General features: G+C 44.7%; 2 protein-coding genes across 3 annotated transcripts in view; one reads left to right on the top strand and one right to left on the bottom strand.

The window, feature by feature from the left end:
* Window positions 1–16,369, top strand: part of LOC146207887 (condensin-2 complex subunit D3-L-like) — a 22,909-nt gene extending 6,540 nt beyond the window's left edge. The window contains exons 3-5 of one of the 2 annotated variants that reach the window (XM_084591308.1): window positions 1,440–3,101; window positions 7,902–8,148; window positions 15,520–16,369. In XM_084591308.1, the coding sequence (XP_084447434.1) occupies window positions 1,440–3,101; window positions 7,902–8,148; window positions 15,520–16,184 (2,574 nt within the window). In that variant the 3' untranslated portion in view covers window positions 16,185–16,369. Of the gene's footprint in view, window positions 1–1,439; window positions 3,102–7,901; window positions 8,323–15,519 lie in introns of both variants that reach the window. The other variant, XM_084591302.1, reaches the window with a different exon arrangement.
* Gem2 (Gemin 2) lies at window positions 16,288–24,529 on the bottom strand. The gene is made up of 9 exons (XM_084591340.1): window positions 24,228–24,529; window positions 23,700–23,858; window positions 23,069–23,156; window positions 22,903–22,992; window positions 22,762–22,821; window positions 21,088–21,186; window positions 20,957–21,025; window positions 18,381–18,491; window positions 16,288–16,493 (listed from the first exon to the last, which is right to left on the bottom strand). Exons 2-9 carry the CDS (start codon window positions 23,816–23,818, stop codon window positions 16,401–16,403), a joined length of 729 nt encoding a protein of 242 aa, XP_084447466.1. The 5' UTR covers window positions 23,819–23,858; window positions 24,228–24,529; the 3' UTR covers window positions 16,288–16,400.

Genomic DNA, 24,529 nt, shown 5'->3' with positions numbered 1-24,529 from the left:
TCAAAGTTTGGGCTGCATATCTGAGCAACGGCATTCTGGTGACAACGAGACCGTTGTCAGCAATGAGGAAGCATATATGAGATGGGAAAGGCTAAGGAAAGCAAAATATGGACGCTGTCTTCGCGAGCTGATTTTTAGAAGTAAACTTCACGCATCCGCATTGAAGTTTCAGTGCAGACATTGCCATTTGCTTCAGTGCCCTGGTGCAACCAGCTTTTCTTGGCGCGGGCATGACGAGCTTGAATTAAGTTGCAAAATTTCGACATTAAACCTCTCTCTGTCAGAAGCGTGTTTTGCTACTGGACAAGTGTTAGCACACCTGCTAAAAGCAACAAAACCACTTTTTTTTTTTATCATGCCAGTAATTGGATGAAGTACTCAGCATCTATTCAGAGAGCACGCAGAGCTGCTTCAGAGAGGTGGCAGTGTTGGAGTTGCAGTGCACTTATTATAAATGTGTTTTTAATGGAATCAGAATGGTGACACGAAGTAGGTTTCTAATGATCTTGGTTGGCAATGTTTAGGATTGCACTTGAAGCAGTTTGGAGCAAAATATGACGTGCGATTCATTAGCATGCAGACTTCTGAGCTTGCTCTGCACATGCCCACAGTCAACCATGTGATTTCAGTATTGCTTCATTTGCATATAATTTTACTTCCTTGTAAATAGGTTAAGCATATTGTACAGGAAGTAACGCTTTACTTGTGTGCCATTCTGCTCTCTCATTCCACTTCTCTTCGGCGTCTCTCATAGTCTGGGTCGCTTTGGGAGGTTAAACCTTATAAACCAATCTACTTCTCTTTGTATCAGTGCGGCTTTGCACCTGAATCAACGAGCTGGCAGTTGCGGTATGTGAATATGTGGTGAATTGTAGAGGCAGGTTCCAAAATGGGTGCAAAGGGCAAAAAGAATTTGGCGCACATTCTGCAGTCTTTGTGGTCATAGAATTGAGCCAGGATGTCTGCTCCCGTTTTGATAGAAACGAATAAGGGCATGAAGCCTAATCTTTATATAGCACGCTAGGTTCTTGATAGGAATGTGTTGCATGTGTGTATTTTGTTTATTTTAGGCTTATGCGATTTGCTACCAAGTTGTACCCGACTGCACTGTGCATATTTTATACGTGCTTTGGTTAGGCCAGAAGCAAATGCAACAGCCTCTAATAATGGCCTGCAACTGTGGCATGGCAATTTCGGGTTGTGTACTGGTCAAAATGATGGCAGTTGACTATGCTTCCTCTCTTGGCAAGCGTGCTGCTTATTGATGCCATGTGCATTGTGGTGCTACCTCCACCAGATTATGGTGATTTTAAAATGCATTCGGAAATACATGCTTGTTATTTTATTGCATTAGCGGACTTTAACAGGACAGAGCAGTTGGACGAGGAAGAGCAGTTGAAGAAAGTTAACCCTTCTTTGTCACTGATTTCGGTGTCCAGGTGTCGCAAGGTCCATTTTGTGAGTACCACAAGTACCTACAGCAGGCTGTGCTTCAGCTGCATCGTGCTGAAAAGATACGGCCCAACCAGCTGAACAGCCTGAAAACACACGTAGGCGGCGCCAATGATGCCTCTGTCTGGTTGCTGCTCTCAAAGCTGTCTCTCTGCTGTGACCTTGGCCAGGGTAATTTTGCCTTCAACTACTGGAAACAGCACTGGGAGGAGCATCCCGAGGGGTCCAGCACTACGCGTGCCTCTAATCAAACTATCAACCACGTGCTCACTGTCCTCAAGAAAGTGTCCCGCCATTTGTCCTTGAACGCCCTCAAGGAGCTAATTGCCGACATGGAAGGGCGGTTGTCTCAACTGAGTCTCCCCGTGGATATCATCCCCCATACAGCAGAGTGCTTGTACAGCCTCAAGCGCAGACTGCACCGAGAACGTCCTGAGCTGGGCGAGCGTGACGTTGAGCTCTGGTGCCGGCAGATGCTGGACAAGTGCCAGGCATTCCTCACCGAGGTCGTGACAGGGGCCAGGGGTGAGGACGATGAACACCAGGAAGAGCAGCTTGTGCGCCACCTGGTACTTATCGGGGAGGCGGCGCTACCTTGCCCCCGTGCCGCCTCCAGTCAGCTCCACCAGTTGGTGCAGGCCTGCATGACCAGTTTGGACCGGACGGAACCAGCAGAGGCGGCCTCCGAGGTGGATGCCGCAGTGTCCGAGCCAGACGCCGAAAGCGGTGAGGCCAAGGATCAAAAACCGCCCAGACGGACGAGGGCACGATCAGCGGGCCCGGGAATGGGCTTTCTGCAAGTCTCGCGGCGCGTGCGTGCCCATGCCGTGGTAGTGATGGGCATGCTCTGTATCCAGAATGAACCGCTTGCCAAGACTGTTGTGCCAAGTATGGGTAATGCCCTGTCCACCGCACAGGACCCTATGATGCGTGCGAACCTGGTAGTTGCCTTGACCGACATGTGCAAGCGTTACGCGGTTTTGGTGGATCCGTACCTGCCCATCGTGACGCGCTGCATCAAGGACCCTGTTTCGGCTGTCCGCAGCCTCGTCCTCACATGCTTGCTACAGCTGCTGCAGCAGGACTTTGTCAAGTTGCACGGCCGGCTCTTCTACCGGCTTCTCTCGGCCCTGACAGATGAGGAGCGCGAGGTCCGTGAACTGGCCGAGTTTGGGCTGGTTGACTGCCTCCTGAAGCGGAACACGCACGTCTTCTACCAGCGGTTTGTCGAGTGCCTCTGCTACTTCAACTGTTACGGGGGCGGTGGCAGCCACAAGCAGGCATCGCAGGAGAATATTGTGGAGATAACTGAGCGTGACAAGAGTCTGTTTGGGCTCGAGGGGCCGGAGAAGAGAGAGCGACGCACGACACTGTATCGCTTCCTGCTGCTGAACATGTTGGACGAGGATCGTTTCAAACTCACTCTGGCCCTGACTCAGAGTGTGCTAACGCCTTGCATCGACGAACTGGCTGTTGGCCCCACCATAGCGGAAGAGTGCCCCGAAATGTTGCACGATGCCTTGTGGGTGCTTTGCTCCGATGAGATTAAGCTGCAGACGATTGCGGCCGCGGCTGAGGATGCCGCGGCGGAGGAGGATCCTGCTCAGGCTCTGATGCACACGACGCGCAAGACCATACTCAGCACTGTGGTGAGTACTGAATTTCCCAACAGGGGGGAGGGGGTACTTTTTCTTTTTTTGGCAGTACAGTGCACTTCCCCGTAGGCTGTCTTCTGTTATGCCCCAACCTCTGGCCTCTGCGTCCAGACAGTTGTAGCGGAGCATTTCTACGCCTTTTCTCTGCTCGTGTTAAAGGTGTGTAGCCTTTCCAGACCAACATTTCTGAAGTCAAGTTTAGCTTAGCAGAGCGATTACAATGGCCGATTTATGGTATTTTGAGGCAAACTGTGGGGCACAAACTTGTTAGAAAAATAAAAGGGGCTTTAGAAAAAATGAAAGGAAAAAAGGATGTGTAAGTCTGTCAGTTTGCTGTGCAGTGAAAGGAATTGCTTCCAAACATTTCATAACATTCAAAACAAAAGGCTTCATGTTATTTTTTATTGAATGGAAGTCTGTGATGAGAGAAAGCGAAAAGAATGGCATTTATTATTCCCTCAGTTGGGTTTGCTCTTTATGGAGTTCAGCAGACATACAACGAAGCAGGAATACAGAACTTCTTCGCTGAGACAACCTTCTGAGGACAAATTGAATCCTGCTTGTATTTACTAGCCTGCCTATATTGATTGAGGAATTATAATTTGGGGTTGTACAAAAGTGGAGGAGTGAAGTTTTGAGGATGCAGGTGTAAGGATAGTAAATTTTGTTAGTTGTCTGTGGAGAAAAAATTTAGCAGAGACGCTAAGACACCAGTGACTGCTTACCTGTTTGAGGGTGAAAGCATTCTAATCCCGGAAGTGAAATGTTTATTCAAATGGGAGTTCTGACTAGTTCTTTCTGCTAGCATTGTATTTGGTGTTAGCGTGTTTCATGTAGATGGCCGTGCTTCGTACGGAATCTGGAAGCCATTTTCACAGCGACCTTTGTTTCAAAGCAAACGATTGGAGATATACATGTGTCATTGGCTTGAATTCCTATCGCAAGTTAGCTTCCAACTTTGTAAGCAGCAAGAAATTGTATGACACCACATGGAACGCTGTACGCCAAACGATTGCATCGCGATTTGATACGGTTGTTGGGAAAGCTGGCTCCACGTGCAGGTCAGCCTATGGTGGGTACATATAGACGGACGACATGTGTAGGATTGTCTGAAGTGGCGCTGGCCTCTATAGTGATTGGGTCTGGATTCATATGGCTTGCTGTAGACAAACGATGCAGTCAGTTTTCTTCATAATGGACAAGTAAGTAAGACTTTTGCATTTAATAAAACTCACTGCGAATTGAGGGCGGTGCATTCAGAAAAACAAGGTGGGGTGTACACTCTATAACCTCCTCTCCGCTTTCCTCCCAGGGAGTGTGTGGGGAAATCGTTGGTTCTGATGTCATGCATGGAGCTTTTATCACCTAGGAATGGCAAAAAAATAAGTGTGGGGGGGGGGATACAGGTGTCATCAGCCTTTCTGGCTGTTTTCTTTTTGCATGCAGACTGTGCTGTGGGCTTCATTATGTGGTCAGGCTGTTTGCAGCGGCGCTTTGAATATAGTGACCAGTGTTCACACCTAAAGTGGACGACCCTGTACATTTCCAAAGATTGAAGGGAGTAGTGTGAAGAATTGCGTGCTTTATTGCTCAGAATCTCTGCAACATCGATGCTTTGCCATAGCAGGCGAAATGTTTAGACACAACATTGTCGTTGTGGCCTTGTCCAACCTCATACATTTTTGCTTGTTTACTTGTTGGGCTTATTTTTGTGTTGACTGTGTCTATGCGCACCCCTCCCGCTTTAAGGTGATTCAGAGGGTGTAGCCTAGAGGTCTTCTTGCTCCTCGTCCTTCGTCTTGGCCTCAGTTCCCGTGAGCTCAGTGTCTGCTAAGCCTTGCTCTTTTTTTATTCTTCCGCTCGGAGCAGCCTCCTTTTGCACATGTTGCACTATGCTGCCAGCAGGCCGCTGTTTTACCAACCACTCCAAATGCAATTGTGCTTAATGAAGAGGCCTCGAGAGGTCTATTCCTTATGACTTTGTTTAGAAATATCCACGGCTAGCGTAGCTAGGCTGTCAGGTTATGAAGTGCACCGTTGCATGCCTCGGGCACGGTGTGAGGTGTCTCAGTTTTCTCTCCTCCACTCACTTGCCAGTACTGTAAAACCTCGTTGATATGTTGTTAAAAATGCCAGGAAAAACGTATTATCCGAAAAAGATGTATGATCCAAACTGTCTAATGTTAAAAACATTAACTGCTGAATGAAGTACAAAGGCATTCAGAATTGAGACTTTCACTGCATAGAAGTGCGGATTAGCATTTATAGACATGAAGTATGCACAGCTCCTTTTTTAGCTCTTGCAGAATAGAGTCCGTATGTGGGTTGTCCTAAGGAACACAAGATAGTGCAAATGCCTTTTGAAGCAAATCGTGCTAAAAGCCGGCGTCATGATCGCTACAGACGTGCTTTCATTGATGACTTATGGGTGGAAGGATGGACGACTGTCGCAAAAATTAAAAAAAAAATGTCGAATATTATGTGACTAATGTGAGCGCAGCTCATCTGCTGTTCCAGCTTTTCGATAGATTGAGGCAAAGAATTCGAGCAAAACATGTATGTACCCCCGCGGACAAAAGTGTTATATTCCACGCGCTGCGAGAAAACTGCCCGCCAGATTTTTCCGACAGAGAAGCAGATATTTCTGAGATAGCACATACCCTCCTTGATATACTATCCATCTAGTCCGAGTAATTTTTTGTGGTACATTTTTTTTTTATACTGAAAAAATGAAATTGTTGCGATTCGCATGGAGTATACCACTTTTGTCCGCGACTGTACAATTTACGGGCAACTTTTAGGCAGGCAGTTCGCAGTGCGGTTTGGGCAGTGCACATATCCACTCGAGATCCGGCACCACCGATCCGGCGATCTGATTACTGTCGCATGGGGTTGCATTGGAGGTGGAGCAAAGAGAGCCGTCAAGAGAGCAGTCAAGAGCAGTCGTTCTGCGTTTCAGCTTGGGATGTACGCGCAGTGATCCGCTGATGCTGAGCCGGCGCTTCGGCAACTGGAGAACACCACCACCACGCAGGAAGAGAGAAGGGAGGGAAAGGGTACACGCAGTGGCGAACGGTGGCAGCAGGAGCGTGCGCAGCAACCGAACACGAGGGGGAGGGTACGCTCAGCGGCGAACGGTGGCGGCAGGAGCGCGCGCTGTTATTCCAGCGCAGTGATTTGGTTTTTTAGAGCGCAGCTCTTTGGCGCCCGTTCCTGGGTTTCGTGTTGGCCTCGTAAAGGTACATCCACATGACAGACTACAGACCGGTCACGTGGTGTTGACCGTGCACGGTCCGGCCCGCGACAGCATCCACACGGCGGGCCAAAATAGCAGCCGACAAGCCGGACAACGGGGCGAGCCGAAGGGATACACTATATCCCTTGCTGTTTTGCAATGCGCTCGTTGGACACTGCCTCCAACTTTTTTTTTTATATTATTTCACAATGCCGAATTAGGCGTGCATTTGGGCAATATTCAGGTACAGTATATTGGGCCTTCGTTTATAGGCTGGCTTCATATAAACATGGATGCACCTAAACGAAGCGCGGCGCAATGTACCTAAGTTGACAGCGTTCCACTTAATCCGTTAATTCCAAACGCAAAGATGAAGGTGATAAGGACCACATTACGCAGACACCTTAACTGTGGATCAAACTTAACCACAGTTAATGCGAATAAGAGTTCACCACTGCTGCACAGCTCGCAACCATTACCCTTTAGGTGATCACCATAACGAAGCTACGGTTACAAATATCCCAATTATTTATAACACCGTGCGTGGAGTCGCTTCCAACTCGGACGGCAATAGCGCGTTAAAGCATTTCTATGCATTGTCCCTACCGCCGTGTCGAGGTGCGCTACGGCAGCGGCGGATATACCTTGCGCCAGCGTGCATAGTGAAATAGTCTTTCCTAGAATAATAAGCCTGACATAAAGGCGTATCAGAACTGACCACTTCACGAGGATCACTGACTCATACATAAGCAAGCTTCTGCATAGCAGCTGCCGCTTGTGCAGCGCCGGCTCACCCGGCCTTCTTGTACGCTATCTCTGCTGCCTCGCCGATATGGCCATATCCTATTATTTTTTTTTTTTTTTTTTAAAGACAGTCGGTAGACCTGCTTCGGGGCAATGCGAAATTTTCTAAAAAACCCAGAAACTGAGCGACAGCGGCAATGTTTTGGCGGCCCTCGGCCCACGCGGCGTGTCGCCGCAAATTGTTGCCTCATGCGGTTAGCGCTTCAGGGAAGCAGAAAGAGTATAGAGGGCATCGCACAGTTGCTTGTGTGGTGGCACACATCATAGGAGGAAGCGCGGAAATAGAGCATTGAGGCAGTGCATTGCGCGAGCAAGCTTTCCCCTTGATACACGTAGGCAGTCCAAGTGTTTCTGCTCAATTTTTCCTTTGCTTACCTTTATGTGTTTCCAACCGCATGTTCTGGAACACATATGATGGGAACAGTCAGAATTCGTGGTGGTCGCACGGCCTGATGTCAGCTGCAGGGCTCAACTGTCTCACGTTTACTCGCAGATGTGAAGCAAAATTGATACGGTCATTTGTGAACCTCTGGCATGCTTTGCCGTTTTGTAAGGAGTGATATAACTGTGCTTAGCCTGTTTTTTCCCCCTTTCCTGATGATTTATTTGTTTGCCTAACTTCCCCAATTCCTGTGCAGCCGCCAATTGAAATTGAAGGCAAGCTTGGAGGTTTGGTAATTCCATGTATAGGGAGGAAGTGTTTGCAACTCTCCCAGCCGTGTCCTCGGGAGACTTACCTCTGAGCTCATGTGCAGGTGCGGATGAATTTGGTGGAGAACGTCATCCCTGTGGTCATTACCCTGAAGAATAAGTTGGAGGCGGCCCAGTCACCGCTTGTGCGCTCGCTGCTGATGTTCATGCGCGAGCTTATGCGCGACTACAAGGCCGAGGTCAGGGACATGCTCGCGGCTGACAAGAAGCTTGCCGATGAGGTATCGTACGACCTTCGGCGCCTCGAAGAGGAAGAGGAGGGGGAAGCCGCGGCTAACGGTCACTCTCCAGGTACGCAAAAAACACCAACCCGTGCATCCAACCCTGAACTTCGAGACCTGTTGGACACTGCTCGCAAGCTCAGGGAAGAGGCCAGCAAGCGGCACTCCATAGTGGTGTTGCCGGAAGTAGCACCCGAGGAAGGGAACGAACAGCAGGATGGCGAAGGCACAACTGCGCCTCAAGGTGAGGCTCAGAGCTTATTGGTACGACGAACGAGCGTCAAACTGCTAAGGATTTAATTATATGGGAGGATTTCAGGACGTAACTATTGCAGTCTGCGAACGAAATATATTTGCAATACCTTGGTTTGCTATCCTTTCTTTTGTGTGTGTTGCATTGTATTATCAGGAGAGCAGAAAAAACAAAACAGATGCAATAGTGATTCCTGAAGTTATCCTGAGAGAGAAACCAGTAGTGCCTTCGCCTCATCCAGTTCTCTTCCAGTGATCATAGGTTTTGGGCGCTATCTAATGATTTCTTTTTAAACTGGTAAGCTGTGTCAGTGTTTACTTTTTCATGGGTGCTTATTAGCAAGGCAGACAGCCAGAAATATTGTTCTGGTATTACACCTAACCAATTTTTTCTTGGGTCACCACATTGCCGCTGGCCATGATAAAGTAAAAGCAGTGATCATCTAAAGTATGCATGCTGGTGTTTCGAAATGTCCCTTTATTGCACTGGGGGGTGTTCATGTGATGTTGTGGGAATCATTTTGTTGTACAGCACGTAGCTTCAGTGGTGCAGGCTGATACCCTGGCTGCCTTTCGCAGTGATGGCAGTCGCCCTGGCATCACTGGTACTCCACATCAAATGCTTTTGTTCTTGAAGGTTTCTCGTTTTTATTGTTTTTGTCCTTTTGTTTTACTCTGTAATGGGTTAATAACAATGGTTGCCGAGCACTTGGAATGATGAACGCTCAAATGTTACTGGTGCAACTTGGAGTCTGCCTTAGAACAGCTAAATGTGACTAGCATTTTTTTCACTGTGTACTATATGGATATAGAGAGATTAGAGAAGAGAGCAAGACATTTGACTTTGCTGTTTTCCTGAACACTGCGCATTGTCTATCTTTGCTTAGGTATAAGAAAGGTGCGTTAATAAGTAGTAACGCTATTAATTCTCTATGCCTTCAACCGTCTGAAAAATGGCAGTTTTATATGTTATAGTTTTATGTTCGGTATTTGCTGCAAACAGTTGCAATCCAAAGCTGGCATGCCTGGCTGGATCTTGCAGTGAAAATTATTACAACTGCGCTTTTTTACGAGTGCATTTGGTCAGTGCCACTGCGCACATTTTATGGCTTGAACCACATGATGGCGTCCCTGCTGGTATCTAGCGTTTCTGCCCCTCCTCCACTCCTGGCTGTTCCAACCTTCTTCTTCGCTTCCATTAACATGGCCAACAGCTGCGTGCTCATGGTGAAGTCGGCGCGATGGTCATTTAAAGAGGCAGAGGGTTCCATTGCGGACAGGCTCAGCAGGAATGATTAGTAGTTGCACTTTAAAACTTGAAAGGAACTTCAAGGTGACTTGCAAGTTGCCTGTTCATAAACAGCCAAAAAGTGCCCATATTTGGATTTAAAGTGTTGCTTCGGGTGGAATAACATAATGCCAAAATCAATTCCATGCCGCAGAGTTTCCAAGTTAGTGAGAAACTATATGCCGTGTCATCGTTGATGATGTCAAAACATTGTGCGAGGTGACAACTTGAACATCACAATGATGCCAACACGTGACGTTTTCGAAAAGAGTCAATGAGATAATAAAGGATGCGTCTAAATGTTTTGCTTTGTTCTTTTCTTTTTGACAAAGGCCCGTAAAATAAGCTTATTTTGGAAAATCTTTACTTTGTAAAAGGTTGGTAGCAACAAAATGCATAAGAGATGTTGACTTCAATATGACAAAGCAAAAAAGAATTTGTGGCCTCATTTACACCGTACTACAGCGCGTTCAGATTCAATCCATTTTTTAGGCCAAAACAATGATGTCGGCTATCAGCCGGTGTGTGATCAGCTGATGGCTCCTAGGCTCAATAATTTCGCGCTTCTGTGGCCGTAGTTGAGTGCGATTGGTTGCAAACTGCGATTGGTCTACAAGTTCAACACCACCAGACGAAGGCATCATACGCGATGGCCGGTCGTCACGCATCGATGGCGAGGACCTGCATATCAGTATCGCATGCCTACGGGTGGGTGTTGACGAGAAACGTCAGCAGTTCAGCAAAGTCATGCACGACTCTAAAGACCACTTAAAAAGGTATACATGCAGCCATGGTGTTAATGGCCATGTAGTCTTCGCGACACAAAAATTCTGCCTTCTTTTAGCCCTTCGATGCGGCTTTAGCGATCAATATGCCGTCCACACACCCCATGGTGCCAGGGATGTTGCTGTGTCATGGTAGCCTCCCTCCAGAACTCTTTTCTGTGTTGTTCTTGGGAAGTGGGCACTATTCTGCGCACAAACATGAACGATTGCTTAGGCGACGTGCAGAACGCAGGTACTCATGAAAGGTTGTCTGTCCAATAGTTTTCTCACTGTGACAGGAAGCTTCCACGTGAAAAAAAAAAAAAAAAAAAAAACTGCGCACACCTTCTGCTTCGCTTCAAGAGAGGTTTCGCACACAGCAGGCAGTTTTTAAGGAGAAAGTCTTTATAGTAAAGGATTATGAGTGTCCTTTTGTGCGTGCATCCACGAGAAGTGTCCCACTTTGTGAGATTCCGATTCACACATATACAAAGCTGACCCTGCCGAGCATCCAATCCGCACATTAGTAGTGTGCCTTTATTTGGTGCTTCCTCGAATTCCGTACACGTACACACAGCATACAGAAGCAGACATTATAAAGCAGAAATCAGCAGTGTTTCAAATTGGTCCAAAGGGAAAAAAAAAGGTGCAGTATCTGTCACATTTCTCCGCGGACACCTGAATTGCGCCGTGATGGAAGGTGGGAAAGAAGAGGCGCCGTAGTAAAGGGCTGCGGACCACTGCGGTATATCATCACGCATTAGTGGTCCAAGGTGCCCCCTAGAATTTTTTATGCCGAGCTCATAAGTGTCCGTCCACAAGAAGTGGTACACTTCTTCGCAAGATTCCACAGAATATCGAGAGATTTTGGCGTCATCAACTGGTGATGGCATCGATCATGACCAGGCATGATGTCACTAACTGAAACTGACGTCATCATGAAGTCACGTCTGGTCATGACCGATGGCATCGCCAGGTGATTCACGCATGCACGAAGCTGACCCTGCTGGGTATCTGATCCAGGCGTCCATGCTGTGCGTTTCAATTGGTGCTTCCTCGAACGCCACACGACGCAGTAAAACAGGAATCAGCGGCGTTTAAGACAAAGGCTTTTGCCTCATTGCACTTTGGTGGTCTAAAATGCCACACACATTTCTCAGCTAGTTTGCCACAAAGCCATCACATTTTCCTTCCTCTGGTAAAAGCAGGGTCTGAGCTGTTCGTCTGGCATGTCGATCCCGCCTCGCTAGAGTGAAGTCGTCACAGTCTTGCAAGAGTGACCGCAAATAACGGCGCAACAATTTTTAATTCCACATATATGGTGCTACTTAAAGCGACTCCAATGAAAAGACGCCTTATCTAACTAGCGCGTAAACGTCATTTTGACGTCTCCTTTTTTAACATGCAACGTTGCGTGATGTCCTGCGACCCAACTTTATTATGCACAAACAGTGTTCACTAGATACTCGGGATTCTGACAGCTGCGACTCGGCGACTGAGTAAGCAAGTGTGCTGACAGACTAAGCTTGTTTATGCGTTCTTCCTTGCAGAAAAAAAATAGGGGGTCTTATATTAGCATGCAAACTTTTTTCTATTGTTCACCTCCAAAATTAAGGGGGTGCTTACTTAGAGTCGCGAAAATATGATGTTCAGATTTTGACAGACATTCGAAGAGAGTGTGATGGCATGGAGTCTTTTATCAGGCCTGTTCCTGCAGCTTCCCTTGGCAGTGAAGGAAGAACTATGGAAGTGGCGCATTTTCAAATGTTACTGTGCCAAGCAGTTTGGCCTGTGTAGCTAAGGTCTATTTCCACAGTCAAATGCTTGCTACAGCCACCATCTTCCAGTAAAATCTTAAGTTCTGGTTTAGTGTTTCTCTGCGGCTGTGGTTGGGTGCGTGCATTGGGCAGTTTCGTGCGCTGCTTGGCACGCCACTTTTTATTTTGGGATGGTGCCCAGCTATTCTGACCCCTACTCACCTATTCCTCATGTGCATCCATATGCTGACTTCAGTACGCTGAACATGCCCACTGGTCATGTGCAGTTTCACCACAATGCTTCACTGCATAGATTATACGGTGAAGCATCTTAAAAAAAAAAAAGAGGCACCACTGCTACTGAGTCATACTGCAAAAAGGTACCAAAAGCATTTAAGATTTCGGTGAACTTTTCAATGTTTTAAACACTGTGCACAAAGCAAAGCACTTAACAACAAACAGGGAAAAACCATTGCTCTCTTTATATTATTCTAGAACATTTGTAGTGTGCTTACATGGTGGCTGCGCTTGATGCACTTCATGTCGACCGCAACAGGTGGCGCTGTTCACAGTATCACCTGAAGCCGGACAGCGCGGCGATGTGGGGGGGGGTGTATATTGAAATTTGGCCCACATAATGCAGTATTTGTGAGGTGTGGTAAGCTATATAGTCGTCTTACTCTCTCTTAGTGTGTGCAGTAAAAAATTACCACCATTATGAGAGACCTGCAGGGCGCGGGGGCTGTTTTCCAACGCAAACGCAGATGAGTTTGCGGAGACTTCACCTACACGGCGCAAGCGGTGCCGTGAAAATGTGAGAATTAAAAATGCAAGGGTGCAAGGAGAACAGCGGAGAGGTGGACAAGACAGGCACTAGCTTTCTTTGTTGGAAAATCCCAGCAAATGTGCTGTGCATGCACAGAGCCATTTCATACATAATCATACTGATTTTGAAGCCTAAAGAGAAAGTAGGGGGGGGGAGGGAAATCTCTGGAAAACGCTGTTTTGTAGTGATGCATCGGTTGCTCTGAGTGATCTGTGCCATTTCAAACAGTTTATTTTTGAGTCAGTCGAAGTGTTTGACAGCAGATGGCGGCATTGGTAGTCCTTACAATGGGATGGAAGATTTGAACCAGAGTCATTATCTAGGGAGTGTTCATGCTCACTTAATCCATCATTCAGATAATGACCTCCCTATTAAGCAATAGCTTGTACAGCTCGTTTAGCCCAAAAGCTGTCGATGCTGTTATTGCAGTTGTCTGCACACTGTGTTGGAAGTAATCGGGCTGCAAAAAAAAAAAGAAAAGAATGTAATTTGCGATTTTAGTAGTTAATGAAATCATTGTAATTAAGGAAATTAAGAGATTGGGAAAAGGGGGGGGTCTAATGGTGTCAAAATGTTAAGAATAAAAAGCCACTGCTTTATGATGCTAATTAAGTAAAATGTAAGGCATATAATTGATGAATTAATGAATTGAAAAAATGAAAAAGGGAGTTCAGAGGTGTCAAAATTTGTAATCAATTCTTGACTATGGTAATTGAGAAAATTTAGAGCAGTAATTTATCAATTGATTTAAATAATTGAAAATTGTAAAATGTGGTTCAAAAGTGTCAAATGCTCAGAATGAAAATACATGCTTGATGATTCTAATTAAGAAAACAGAGTAATCGATCAATTAATTGAAATAACGAAACAGTGGAAAAGGGGGCAAGATGTGATGTAAGAAACGAAGGTACAGAGCTGTTAAAATTCTCAGAATGGAAAGCCAGTGTTTGGTGATGCTAAGTATTGGTGTATAATAATGTATAAAAAAGGCATAAAAAGTTAGGCAGAGCTTAAGTGTGCCCCTAAGAATATGACAGTTTCACACACATAGGACTTTTATCACGTTTTTATTTTTTAATTTTAAACATTTTTTCTCTGATAACCTGCCTGGTGATTAAGTCACCAGTAAGCTTGGGCGCTGTTTCTTGAAACTTGATGCATCCCAGTGCATGCTCAGTGGAACACGCTCTTTGTGTTTGATGCAGTGTGGGTGGACACACAAGCTTCTTAAGGTATGATGCGATAATGTTTCACTCACACAAACAAGGTTTCTTCACTTTTTGTTTATACGGTAGAACCTGTTTATGGTAAAGTCACTGGGACCAGCAGAAATATTTACTATATCAGGGTCTTTACTGTATCTGTTGTTAGTGATGACAAGGTCCTGAAGATGCTGTCTGGTAGTTAAATAGGCACTTACTGAACAAGTCTTGTTGCTTAATGACAAAAACACTTTGAAATAGCTTCCTTCCCTCTCTTATCTCTTCATGCAATTTTTTCCAGTTACAAAATTTTATTTTACATCTAGTGGAAGTACCTCTTAAGCATGAGGACATGGCTACGAATACAACCAAGTTTGATTTCATGTGAAAATCAAAGCCTTTCATGAACAATGTGTCACTTTTTGCTGTTTCTGTCTTTTAAAAGGCAATAAATGATTAATGCACGTGGCAGTCAAGTACTACAAGACCGCACATGCTGCACCTTCACTTCTTGCCTCCGCCGCCTCATGCTTTGTGCTGCACAGCGCAGGGAATGTTCGCCTATTTCTTGGTGCACTTTTATTCTTCCTTACTTTCTGAGCGGACCACGTCGCCTCCACACACTGGGACGCATAAAGTTTCAAGAAGCAGCATCCCAGCTCACCAGTGATGCCACTGCCCGGCAGGCTATACGAGAGAAAAAAAAAAAAAAAGTTAGAACATTGTGTGTGGGCGTTTGTGATCGCGTCATGCTCCTAATACGCTCTAGCTACTACTACCACTCTCTAACATACTCTTAGCTTAAACAACCCCCTAATTGTTTAATATAGACTTGACCACGGCATGGGCACATATTAGACTGCACCTTTCTTGCATGAAACATACCTTCCTTCATGCTTATAAAAAAAAAAAAAAAGCAAGAAAAAGATGCGTATGTTCTGTGCAATGAAGGTTGCTCAGAATGACAGATGCATCAGTGCGTCCTCGATACACGTGGCCCTGAAGGAGAGCTTTTTGGGATCAGAATTGTTTTGCCTTTATCTGTACTTTGTCTCTTCCACCGTATTTTCTTTGTTTCAAAATCAGTGATAATGAATAAAAAGGCTCTGCGCATGTTGGTGCTCGTCTTGTCCACTTCTTTGCTAGCGGCCTTGTTCTTCCAATCCTTGTCATGACATACCATGAAACCAAGTTACTAATTTTCTGACACAGGCACGCATGTTTTTAAATATTCTTGGGTGGTTACATTCTGCTTATTCAGCCCAATGCCGTTTCGTTTCATTCTACCCAATATTGTAAAAGCTGAGCTGCTCACTTTTTTGTTTTTGCTTTCCTGCTTGTCTCCAATACAGAAGGCACTGCTGCCACTACCTCGGAGGAAAATCCTGGGGAGCAGCCAGCTGCTTCTGAAGCCACTCCAAGAAGACAGTCAGTGGAGTCCCAGTCTGCACCTAATAAAAGTAGTTCCAGAGCCTCGAAGGCCTCTTCACGAAGCTCTGTGGGTCATGAAGGCACCCCGCAGAGGAGCTCTAAGGGCCGTGCCAGCTTGACAGCACGTAAAGAACTTATGATGGACAACATTCACGGTTACAGAGATGAGCAGCCGCAAGAAGGAGAGGCCCTAGCAGCAGACGCGGTGCCAGATCGTCCACCATCACGATGTTCCACCACTTCAGAACTCAGCGACATGAGCTCAACAAGACGGGCGAGAAAGAAGAGTCGATCCACCGCGTCTTCTTTAGGAGCTCGTTCAACGCGGAGGACACTTCCAATTGAGCTGAGCGAAGCGGGAACAATCCAGACCACGTCACCACCTTCCTTGAATTCAAGGATGTCATTGATCAACATTTCCGGCTCTGGCGAGGGCGAGTTCAAGAAGCCGGTAAAATCTGCCCGACCGTTGAGGAAAGGCGGACGGTCAACAGGTAGCCCCAGCAGTGCCCAGACCAGTACGCCAGTGCTCGGTGACCGGAGGAAGAGGCTGTGCGTGTCGCCCGACCTTAGCGTAATCAAATGACAGAAGCGCACATCACTGCCTTATGCACATTCATACATAGATATTTTACGCCCAACTTCACGTGTTATCATAAGACTTGACACTTTCCAGTAATCAAGAAAAATCATTGGTACAGTGTATATTTATTCGCACAGCCTATTGAAATGTTTGGAAAAAAAAATGTGTATAAAACAAACATCCAGCGACATTTATGCGAGTGCTGTTTCCTTTTCTTCTTCAATTGTCAGCCAAGTCTGTCTGGCTAAAGTAAGAAGCAATGAGGCAAATGATGAGGTTCAGAGGTGCAAGGTTAGGATCTTCTTTGGAGGTCTGAAATAGCAATGAAGCGCTATGTGAGCCACATGCACAAGCAGTGGGATAATGCAAAACTACTGATCTCAAAAAATCTGACTGCAGAGCATCACATCCAAGTCGCTCAGCTGCAACAAAGCTAGCATGTACGCATCGTGGTACCGAACACAGATTACTGCTAATCTACTGAAATCTTGAACATGCTTCTGCATGCTCTTCAATGCACTACCTTCCTCCTGCTAACTATGCCTTAACTGCTACTACTCGATGCAACAAGTCGGTGTGAAAGGCACACTGTGAGCAGCTAACCAACTTTTCTCGAATCTGACCTCAGCTGATTCGGAAATTCAGATAATGTGGACTAGGAGCGCGGTTTTCACTGAAGTCTATGGCGGCAGATGCTTGTTAATTTGAATGTGGGTAGGTTCACTCCGGCTAATTCGGATAAGGGATTGAGTCTGCAAACGACCTGTGCGCAAAGCCCGTGCATTCGTGCGTGTATTGCAGGCATGATGATGATTGGAAGTTCCCTATTTCCGAAATGTAGCTTAGTTGCCTAGTTTCGGTTTCGCTTTCCCTCGCGCCATCTACGGCTGCAATTGGGCACATGTATCCACCAGTTTCAACTCTCTTCTTGGTGTATTGCTGCTTTTTATTTTATTGCGAAAGCAATACTACGCCAGGTCTAACCGCTCATCACTGTGTGCAGTGTCCGTGGAAAAACGCTTGGTCACCCGCAGCTAATGCTTTCGCTCAATATTCGGTTCAGCAGCATTGAACTCTTCTAATTTTCTTTTTTTATTATTTTGGAGCGATGGCTCGCTCTTTTAACGCCTACACATATATCCTTTGTGTGTCTGCATGCTGCTACTAGTACTGCACGTTAGGCATGCGTGATTTCACTCGTTTCACTGATGATAATGTGTGGTGATGCATGCTTAAAATGCGACGGAACTCTACTGTGCAGTGTCGCACTGCGAACAGGGTTGCAGAGGCCTTTATGCTTTTGGAGCACTTCTTACTCATTCCTGACAGTGTGTACAAAGTAAAGCACTTAACCTTGAAAAACCATCATTATCACATGGGTTTCACCTCATACACAGGCAATCATAATGAAGGTGTTAATTAGGTGAAATTGCATTGATGCAACAGGTTTCGGTAGCTTCTTCAGGCCCATTAGATCATTTCAAACTTTAGGTTAATTCCAACATTCCTTTTGATCCCTTGAAGGTCGAATTTACGAGATTTCACTGCCCTTGTTTGATAGGCAGCAAAAGACTCATTTATTGCAGAGATGCTTGGACATAAAAAAAAAAAAATTTCCTATCGCTCGCGCAGAGCTGCCACATCGACTGACTCTGTGGATCCACACGAGAAAGCATTCTTCAACGCAATATTTCGTTAGCGAAAATCACCAGTGGTGGTCTTCAAGGTCAGGAATTTCATAGACTGCACCTCATATTGTTTGAGAAGTAGCACTAGCACCCAGTAATGTCTCTGTTCGGGCAGCCAATTTGGAGTGATGCACAAATAACCGACTAAAGGACACAAAATCAATTAAGATGTTTAAAAAGAAAACGTTAGTTATGGTCCCACCTGGCTGGCCCCAAAATAATAGTTTTCCAACATTGCGCTTGACACCAACATCCAAACCATAGTACTCTGGCCCGAAATATGTTTACTGGCCAAAACAACTTTCCACATTTAAAAAACTGCAACACATCATTTTTTTTTCAGTAGAAAACAGTTACAAGACAAGTTACGCCTATAGCCCCAATTCGACGAGGATTTATTTCATGTGCTGGGAAATTCATGGACTGCAGCAAACTTTTTAAGCTTCAGACTCGTAAATCATTGCAGTGTAAGGTTGGCAGCTGACATGCGGTTGAACGCTTTTGTGCTCACCAATTTTCTCCTTGCTGCTGCACAGGCACGGGCCAAGGCACGGATATTGGAGCATATGTCTGGGTGCAATGGCTTCTCCACGCAGGCAAGGAGAGCATACAGCCACTTGCCCTTCAACAGAAATTTTTATCATTTTATTTTTTCAGTCAGTGCAGTGGATTTTCTACAAAACAAAACGTGGAAAGTGCACCTCGAAACTGTAGACATATTATCGTAATGACAAGAAATGCAAACACTGCACATCCTACATGCACAGTTATTCAAATTTCTTGACATTGTGCTTGCACCTAAATACAAAAACATGATATAAACACTGATGACTGGCGTGTTTTTGTTAACACCTAGGTACAAGCATGTCAATAAGAAATTCAAACAGCAGACATCATTTTGAATGCCCCTGTACTCTATTTTTGTGCCAGCTTATTGCTTGTGTTTCTAATACAGCGAATATGGAAGGTATTTGTCTGTTTTATGCAGCAGAAGCAATTAATGTTATTTCCATGACATTACCACATCTAGCGACTCCATATTAAAAGCATGCATTGCGAAAAGCCAACTTTACAAGCTAAAAGGTGCGATTTTGACATTAAGTGCTTTGAAATTCACTGCCAATAAAGCAAATTTGCAAACTGGGCTCGACTGCTATGCTGACAGCCTTAAAGTTCTTGATATAATGTTGGCCGCTGAAGTCAAAAGTAAGAAAGTTCATCTGTTAATTTTAGTTAATTGTTTCATCTAGCACATAATGGCCGCCTAGTTATACAGCCTGCCTGCGCAGTACACACTGGCATATCTTTCGCAGGGTTTAAAATAATCTGCAAGCAGTGAAAGAAAACACTCTGTATACAGAAACTAGAAAATATGCATGAACAATTGATATAGCATCAGTTGCCTACACAATACAATTTTTTTTTTTTTAGTTAGCTTCATTAACAATGATGACATCGAGGATAAAAAATGATGCTCCTCCTCTCCCCGTCAACTTATCAATGCTTGGTGGCACACAAGGAAAAGAAGTCGCAATGGTGCCTGTCTTGCCCATGTCACTTGGGAGCATCCGGAACGCCCAGTTGATGTCAACAAGCTAAAAATGCACGATGAGGTGTCTCTTTAATCGGTTGCGAGCGGTTGTCAGGCGCACTACTTGAAAATTGTTTGTAAATTATATGGCCCGAGCAGAGCTTGGCTGGAACACTCACAAAAAGCAACTGAAAGAACTCTTTGCATTAGATTATTATCACATTATTATTATATTATCATATCATTATTATTAGTGCCACTTATTAATGCACAACTTAAAGGGTCCCAAAACGCTACTTGCAGCAATATCTTAAAGAAATCCACAGGGTCTTTTACAATACAATCGGTAGACTAGAAGAATAGCGTAAGGTACAGTTTCTTGCACAACCCTTCCAGGTGGCGCCTCTTATTTCGATTCAAAACACATTTCCTGGCCTATAAAGTGAAATCTTGATACGATTCTGCTTAATACATCTTCCATCTTGACACAAGTTTTTTCGTTCCATGCCAACTTCCTATAGAGGCAATGTATTTTTGTATCGTGCTTCTATGTTGGTTTGGATAACACAATCGTGAAAATGTACGAAGAAAAAAAATTAGTTTTGAACTGCCCTTCGAGAGGCAGGGAATAAATCCAAGTGGGGGCAACAGTAGTGCTGTAACAGCAACACTTGTGGCTAGTGATAGTAGTGTTCACGTAGAGACTCCCACAACCTCTGCCATTTGGAATTTTCTTTTCTATGCAATTTCTTATTGTGTCTCTCAGTTTCGCTCAGTTGCTGTTGCAGTATGCAGTGTTGATCTTGGCAGCGTGCCAAGATGCTTCGCACCCATAGCCAATAACATCTTCGCATGTTCATCTTCTGATGAAGTTTCCTGCGGCGACAATGCTCTGTGCGAAGTTGGAAGAGTGCCAAGCTCTATACGCTCTTCGCAGTTTTGTCAAGAACGTGGAGCTAAACAACGAAACTGAAACTCGTTTCTATGAGTTTCGGAAAACCTTGCTAAAAAAACCCGTGCAAAGTGAGATGTCAAAGTGCTACGATAAAAGTAAGTTCTGGGCCAGTATGTTTCATTTCCGGCCATTTGGGGCTGGTTTGGGTAATACAATTTTCAGATAACGCTTTAATTTTCAATGCTAGTAAGAAACTTTCGATGAGCTTCCGCTGTACTATATAAAAGCCGCAAGGATCCCAAATTGGGTATTTTCACAGGCACATGCCTACAAAAAATTAGTGCGAAGTGTCACGATACATAGTACAAAAATTGCCACATAAAAATACCACGATTTGTTAAATGCCACACATATATTTACTCAGTATTTCGGAGGTGCACATAACTGAAAATTCAGAAAAATAAACTCATATTATTACCAATGCTGAAATCTGCGCATAAATATGGCATAAAAAGAAATTATACCAACTGCTCAGTGATGCGACCTTGTGTTCACAAAGTAGCGTAAGAAGAGGGTCCTGGAGGCTCCGATGGAGGGTGGGAAAGGGTTAAAAGTGACCTGTCCATGCTCAACAGATGAAGGTGAGGACGTAGGCACATACCATGCTGGCACAGAAACCATCCTCTTCAATCCACTGTGTGCTGTAGCTGATTATCGCCTCTATTTTTTGCTGCAAGTTTGAAAAGAAGCATGTCAGAGCATGTCTACTAATAGATGAGGGTGTATGCTGACCTGTTGTATAGTGGTGACAATGCTGACCAGCGGGTGGATGCCGGATGAAGCTGAACCACAGCAGATGGCTTTCCACCGGTCCTTGTCCTCGATTCGAGGCTGCACAATGTGTAAGGCCATGAAAATAAAATTTTACACTCCTCAGCAGCAGAAATCTGCAACGTACACAATTCCTAGAGCAGATGGTGTCCATTCTATTTGTACATACACCGCCTGAACTTTAATTGAAAATATGGAGTTTTTCATGGCTTTCCCAATATCCTGTTGACGGACGATAGAACCCCATGAAACCGTGCACAAGCGCCACGAAAATAAAAATGGCATCTGGCTGCAGCAATGGTTCAGCATTAGTTCCACTACTGCAGTCTACACGTGGACCATGTGAGACCCCACACGTTAAATCATCTCTGTGCTCCAGCTGAGCAATAACGAGCGTTTAGAGGTAAACGCACCCTCATGCCCAATCCAGGGCAACAACTGAATTATAAGTTAATTATCAATAAATTAGCTCCTCATGCTGACCCCCCCCCCCCTTAAAAAAAAATAAATAAAACAAGGCACACCCTAGTGACTATACACACCAAAAACAAAAGTAAATGAAAAAAAAAAAAAAAAAAAAAAAAAACATAGCACTGATCTCGGTTAAAGCCAGCTCGTTCAAACCACCTGTGATTTGTCAGTTTGCGGTCCACTGACCTTTAATATCACTCTGTTTTCTACACAATATAATTCACACGTATTAATGGTTCAGCTAACCCTTAACGTACAGTCGTGAGCAAAAGTGGTATACAACAATCAGCCGGTAGCGAAGCTCAGGATAACTGCTTTGCAATGCCATTTAATAACAGCTACCTGAGATCAGAACAATTGCGACTGTTTTCCTTTTTATCCACATGCATGTGGCGCTGTCGGTATCCGTGATTATGTCGTTAGATGGCATTTCGATTCAGTTTTCCCGAGCCTTGTTACATATTGCACATAATAGAAATGAGCGACAGAACATGGAGCAAATGACATGTATTGTGTGCAACTTCCGATAAATCAATTCTGGGGAAAAAATAAAAAGCCAAACTTATACAAGTGAAGTGAGCTCCTTCCATTGAATGATAAACCCATAAACATTTCCTTTCACGCAAGATGCATTCATTCATGGTCGAAAGAACAAGCAATGATGAACGTATGAACTGCAACTTAGCACTGGCAACTTTGACGCAATACATCACAGCCAGCTGACTAGAGATTTCAGAATTTTTAGACAGTCTTTTGACCATGTGAAGCCTTTTTTCCCCCTTTATAGTACTTTCAAAATGCTATCAACTTAGGCAAAAAAATTGACTTTCCTGACTATTAGTACACGGTCATTAAAAACAACACGATATCTCATGCACGACAACTAAGCCATGGGAAATTTGATTTCATAATGCTGTACCAATACAGTTTCTAAAACACAAAACATTAAAAATAAACACCATCATGCACTTTGTTTCTGCTGAGGTGTCATAAGAAAAGTTTGCACCCACACAAGAAAAAAGAATGTTCTTTTTCTTTGAAAGAAGGTGAACTAGTAGTAAAGAACATTTCTTTGGCTAGTTAAAATTAGAAAATGATAACCAAGGACCACTTAAAAATGTTTCACTGTTATAAAAGGTTTTAAGAGCTGTTTCATACACTTACCAGTCGCACAGGGCATTTTTCATTGTTTTGCTTCAAAACAGCCTTGCGTTTGGCAATTTTCTGGAATGTACATAAAATAAGCAGCTTTTACAGGCATATTCTCTTTAAACTTCTATCAGTTGCCTTCAAAGCAATGCTTGCCTGTCTTGTGACATGGAAGCTGTAGACCTGCTTTCTCTGCCACTCGCGTGAGGGTGCATATCCTTCTGGGGGTGGTGGACAATCATTAGACTGAAATGCCAACACAGAAGGCTACTTGACAACATCGGTTCCCTCAAAAGCTGAACACTGACACCTGGGTACTTACATTGCTGAATGTCACTGTCTGTTTTCCTAGGAACTTGCTGGTGTCCAGATTGGCAACAACAACATCTGGGCAACTACTCGCTTCTATTCTGAAATAATACAGCAAGAAAGAGTATAGCCAAAGAACCCTGTTGTCAGCAATTGCTGAAAGGTAAGTAATATGGAATTATACTCTGGCAATTATAACAATTCTGGGTGCCCACTGCACAGTGAGGCAGTTAGAGCACCTTCTTTTGCCCTTCTGGTACCTATCATAATAGCCAAATATTCTTTTAGACATTAAAAAGTTACAGCCCAGTAAACAGGCAGTGTGTAGGAAGAGGAAATCGGGTTTGGCAAGTGAACAAATCATGGATGGTGGTAGCATTTATGCAATATGCACTGAATTACCGAACTTCTTTTTTTATGCTGTATACACACTACACATGGAGGGAATAAAGACAACACACGACTTGGGGATCGAACATGCATATTCTACATATTGTGTGTGGTGTCCAACCTGTTGCATCAGAGAAAAGAAAGACTAGCTGAGCTGGCCCCGGGGTCTTCGAAATGCAACACGGGTTTAAGTAATTTGCGCAGCGCAAACGCACGCTTTTAGTGAGTAACGTGGCGTAGAACAGTTTACTTACTGCACTCTTCTCAAGTATTCGTTTGCTGTTGTCGGAGGGAGTTCCAAGTCATAGTCTTCGCCAGTGTCCTCCACGGGGAAGACACGGTACATAGATTCGAATTTATCGTCGTCAGACATGTCTTCTGCAGGGCGTGAATGAAAGTTTATGAAGGCAAGTCTGAAAACGAGTCGATGTTGACAATTAGTGTCGCTGAAAACGCCGCAACATTATTAAAGCTACTGGAACAAAAGTTTTAATTCGCTTATCCCAAAGCAACAACAAGCGAAATGTGTGCGCCCTTTCTTTTTTTCCAGCTCCCAGAAAACGCACTTCGAGCGCACACGTCCCAGTTTCTGTCACAGATCTGCACGCTCAGCGAGATTTTTTTTCCTTATTTTTTTTTTTTTTTCTCTTTTAGTACAGTGCTCGCACCGTTCCTGCTGGCACATATCGGAATTTGGGTGGATTGGAACCTAACAATCCTCTGTTGACAAACGGCATTGAAGAGCGAAAATTGACGAATGTCAAGTAAAGATCATTCGTTACCTTCTGGTGGCTTGCTAAACCACGCTGGCCCAGAGCTGCTGAGCTTGTGGCTAAGGCAGCTAAGGTTCCTTGCATGGCATGGCTCGCACAAACGTTAACATGCGCCACATTTTGCGCATTTTTGCTTTCTCCGCTGTGTTGCTTCCTCACAAGGTTTCTCGGGGCCTTCGGGGGTACTTCGGGGTTCAGCCGCTCAGCGCGTAGTAATTTGCACCCCTTGTAGAAGGGTGGTCACTAGCGCCGCGGTTACTCCACTCAAACAAGGAATATGCTGATAAGCTTGAACATGGAAACATACTACT

The sequence above is a fragment of the Amblyomma maculatum genome, chromosome 1 (assembly GCF_055883805.1).
Source record: "Amblyomma maculatum isolate TAMU_Amacu chromosome 1, ASM5588380v1, whole genome shotgun sequence".
Classification (NCBI taxonomy): Eukaryota; Metazoa; Arthropoda; class Arachnida; order Ixodida; family Ixodidae; genus Amblyomma; species Amblyomma maculatum.
Note: the sequence above shows the minus strand (reverse complement) of the source record. Positions and strands in the feature narration are given on the sequence as shown.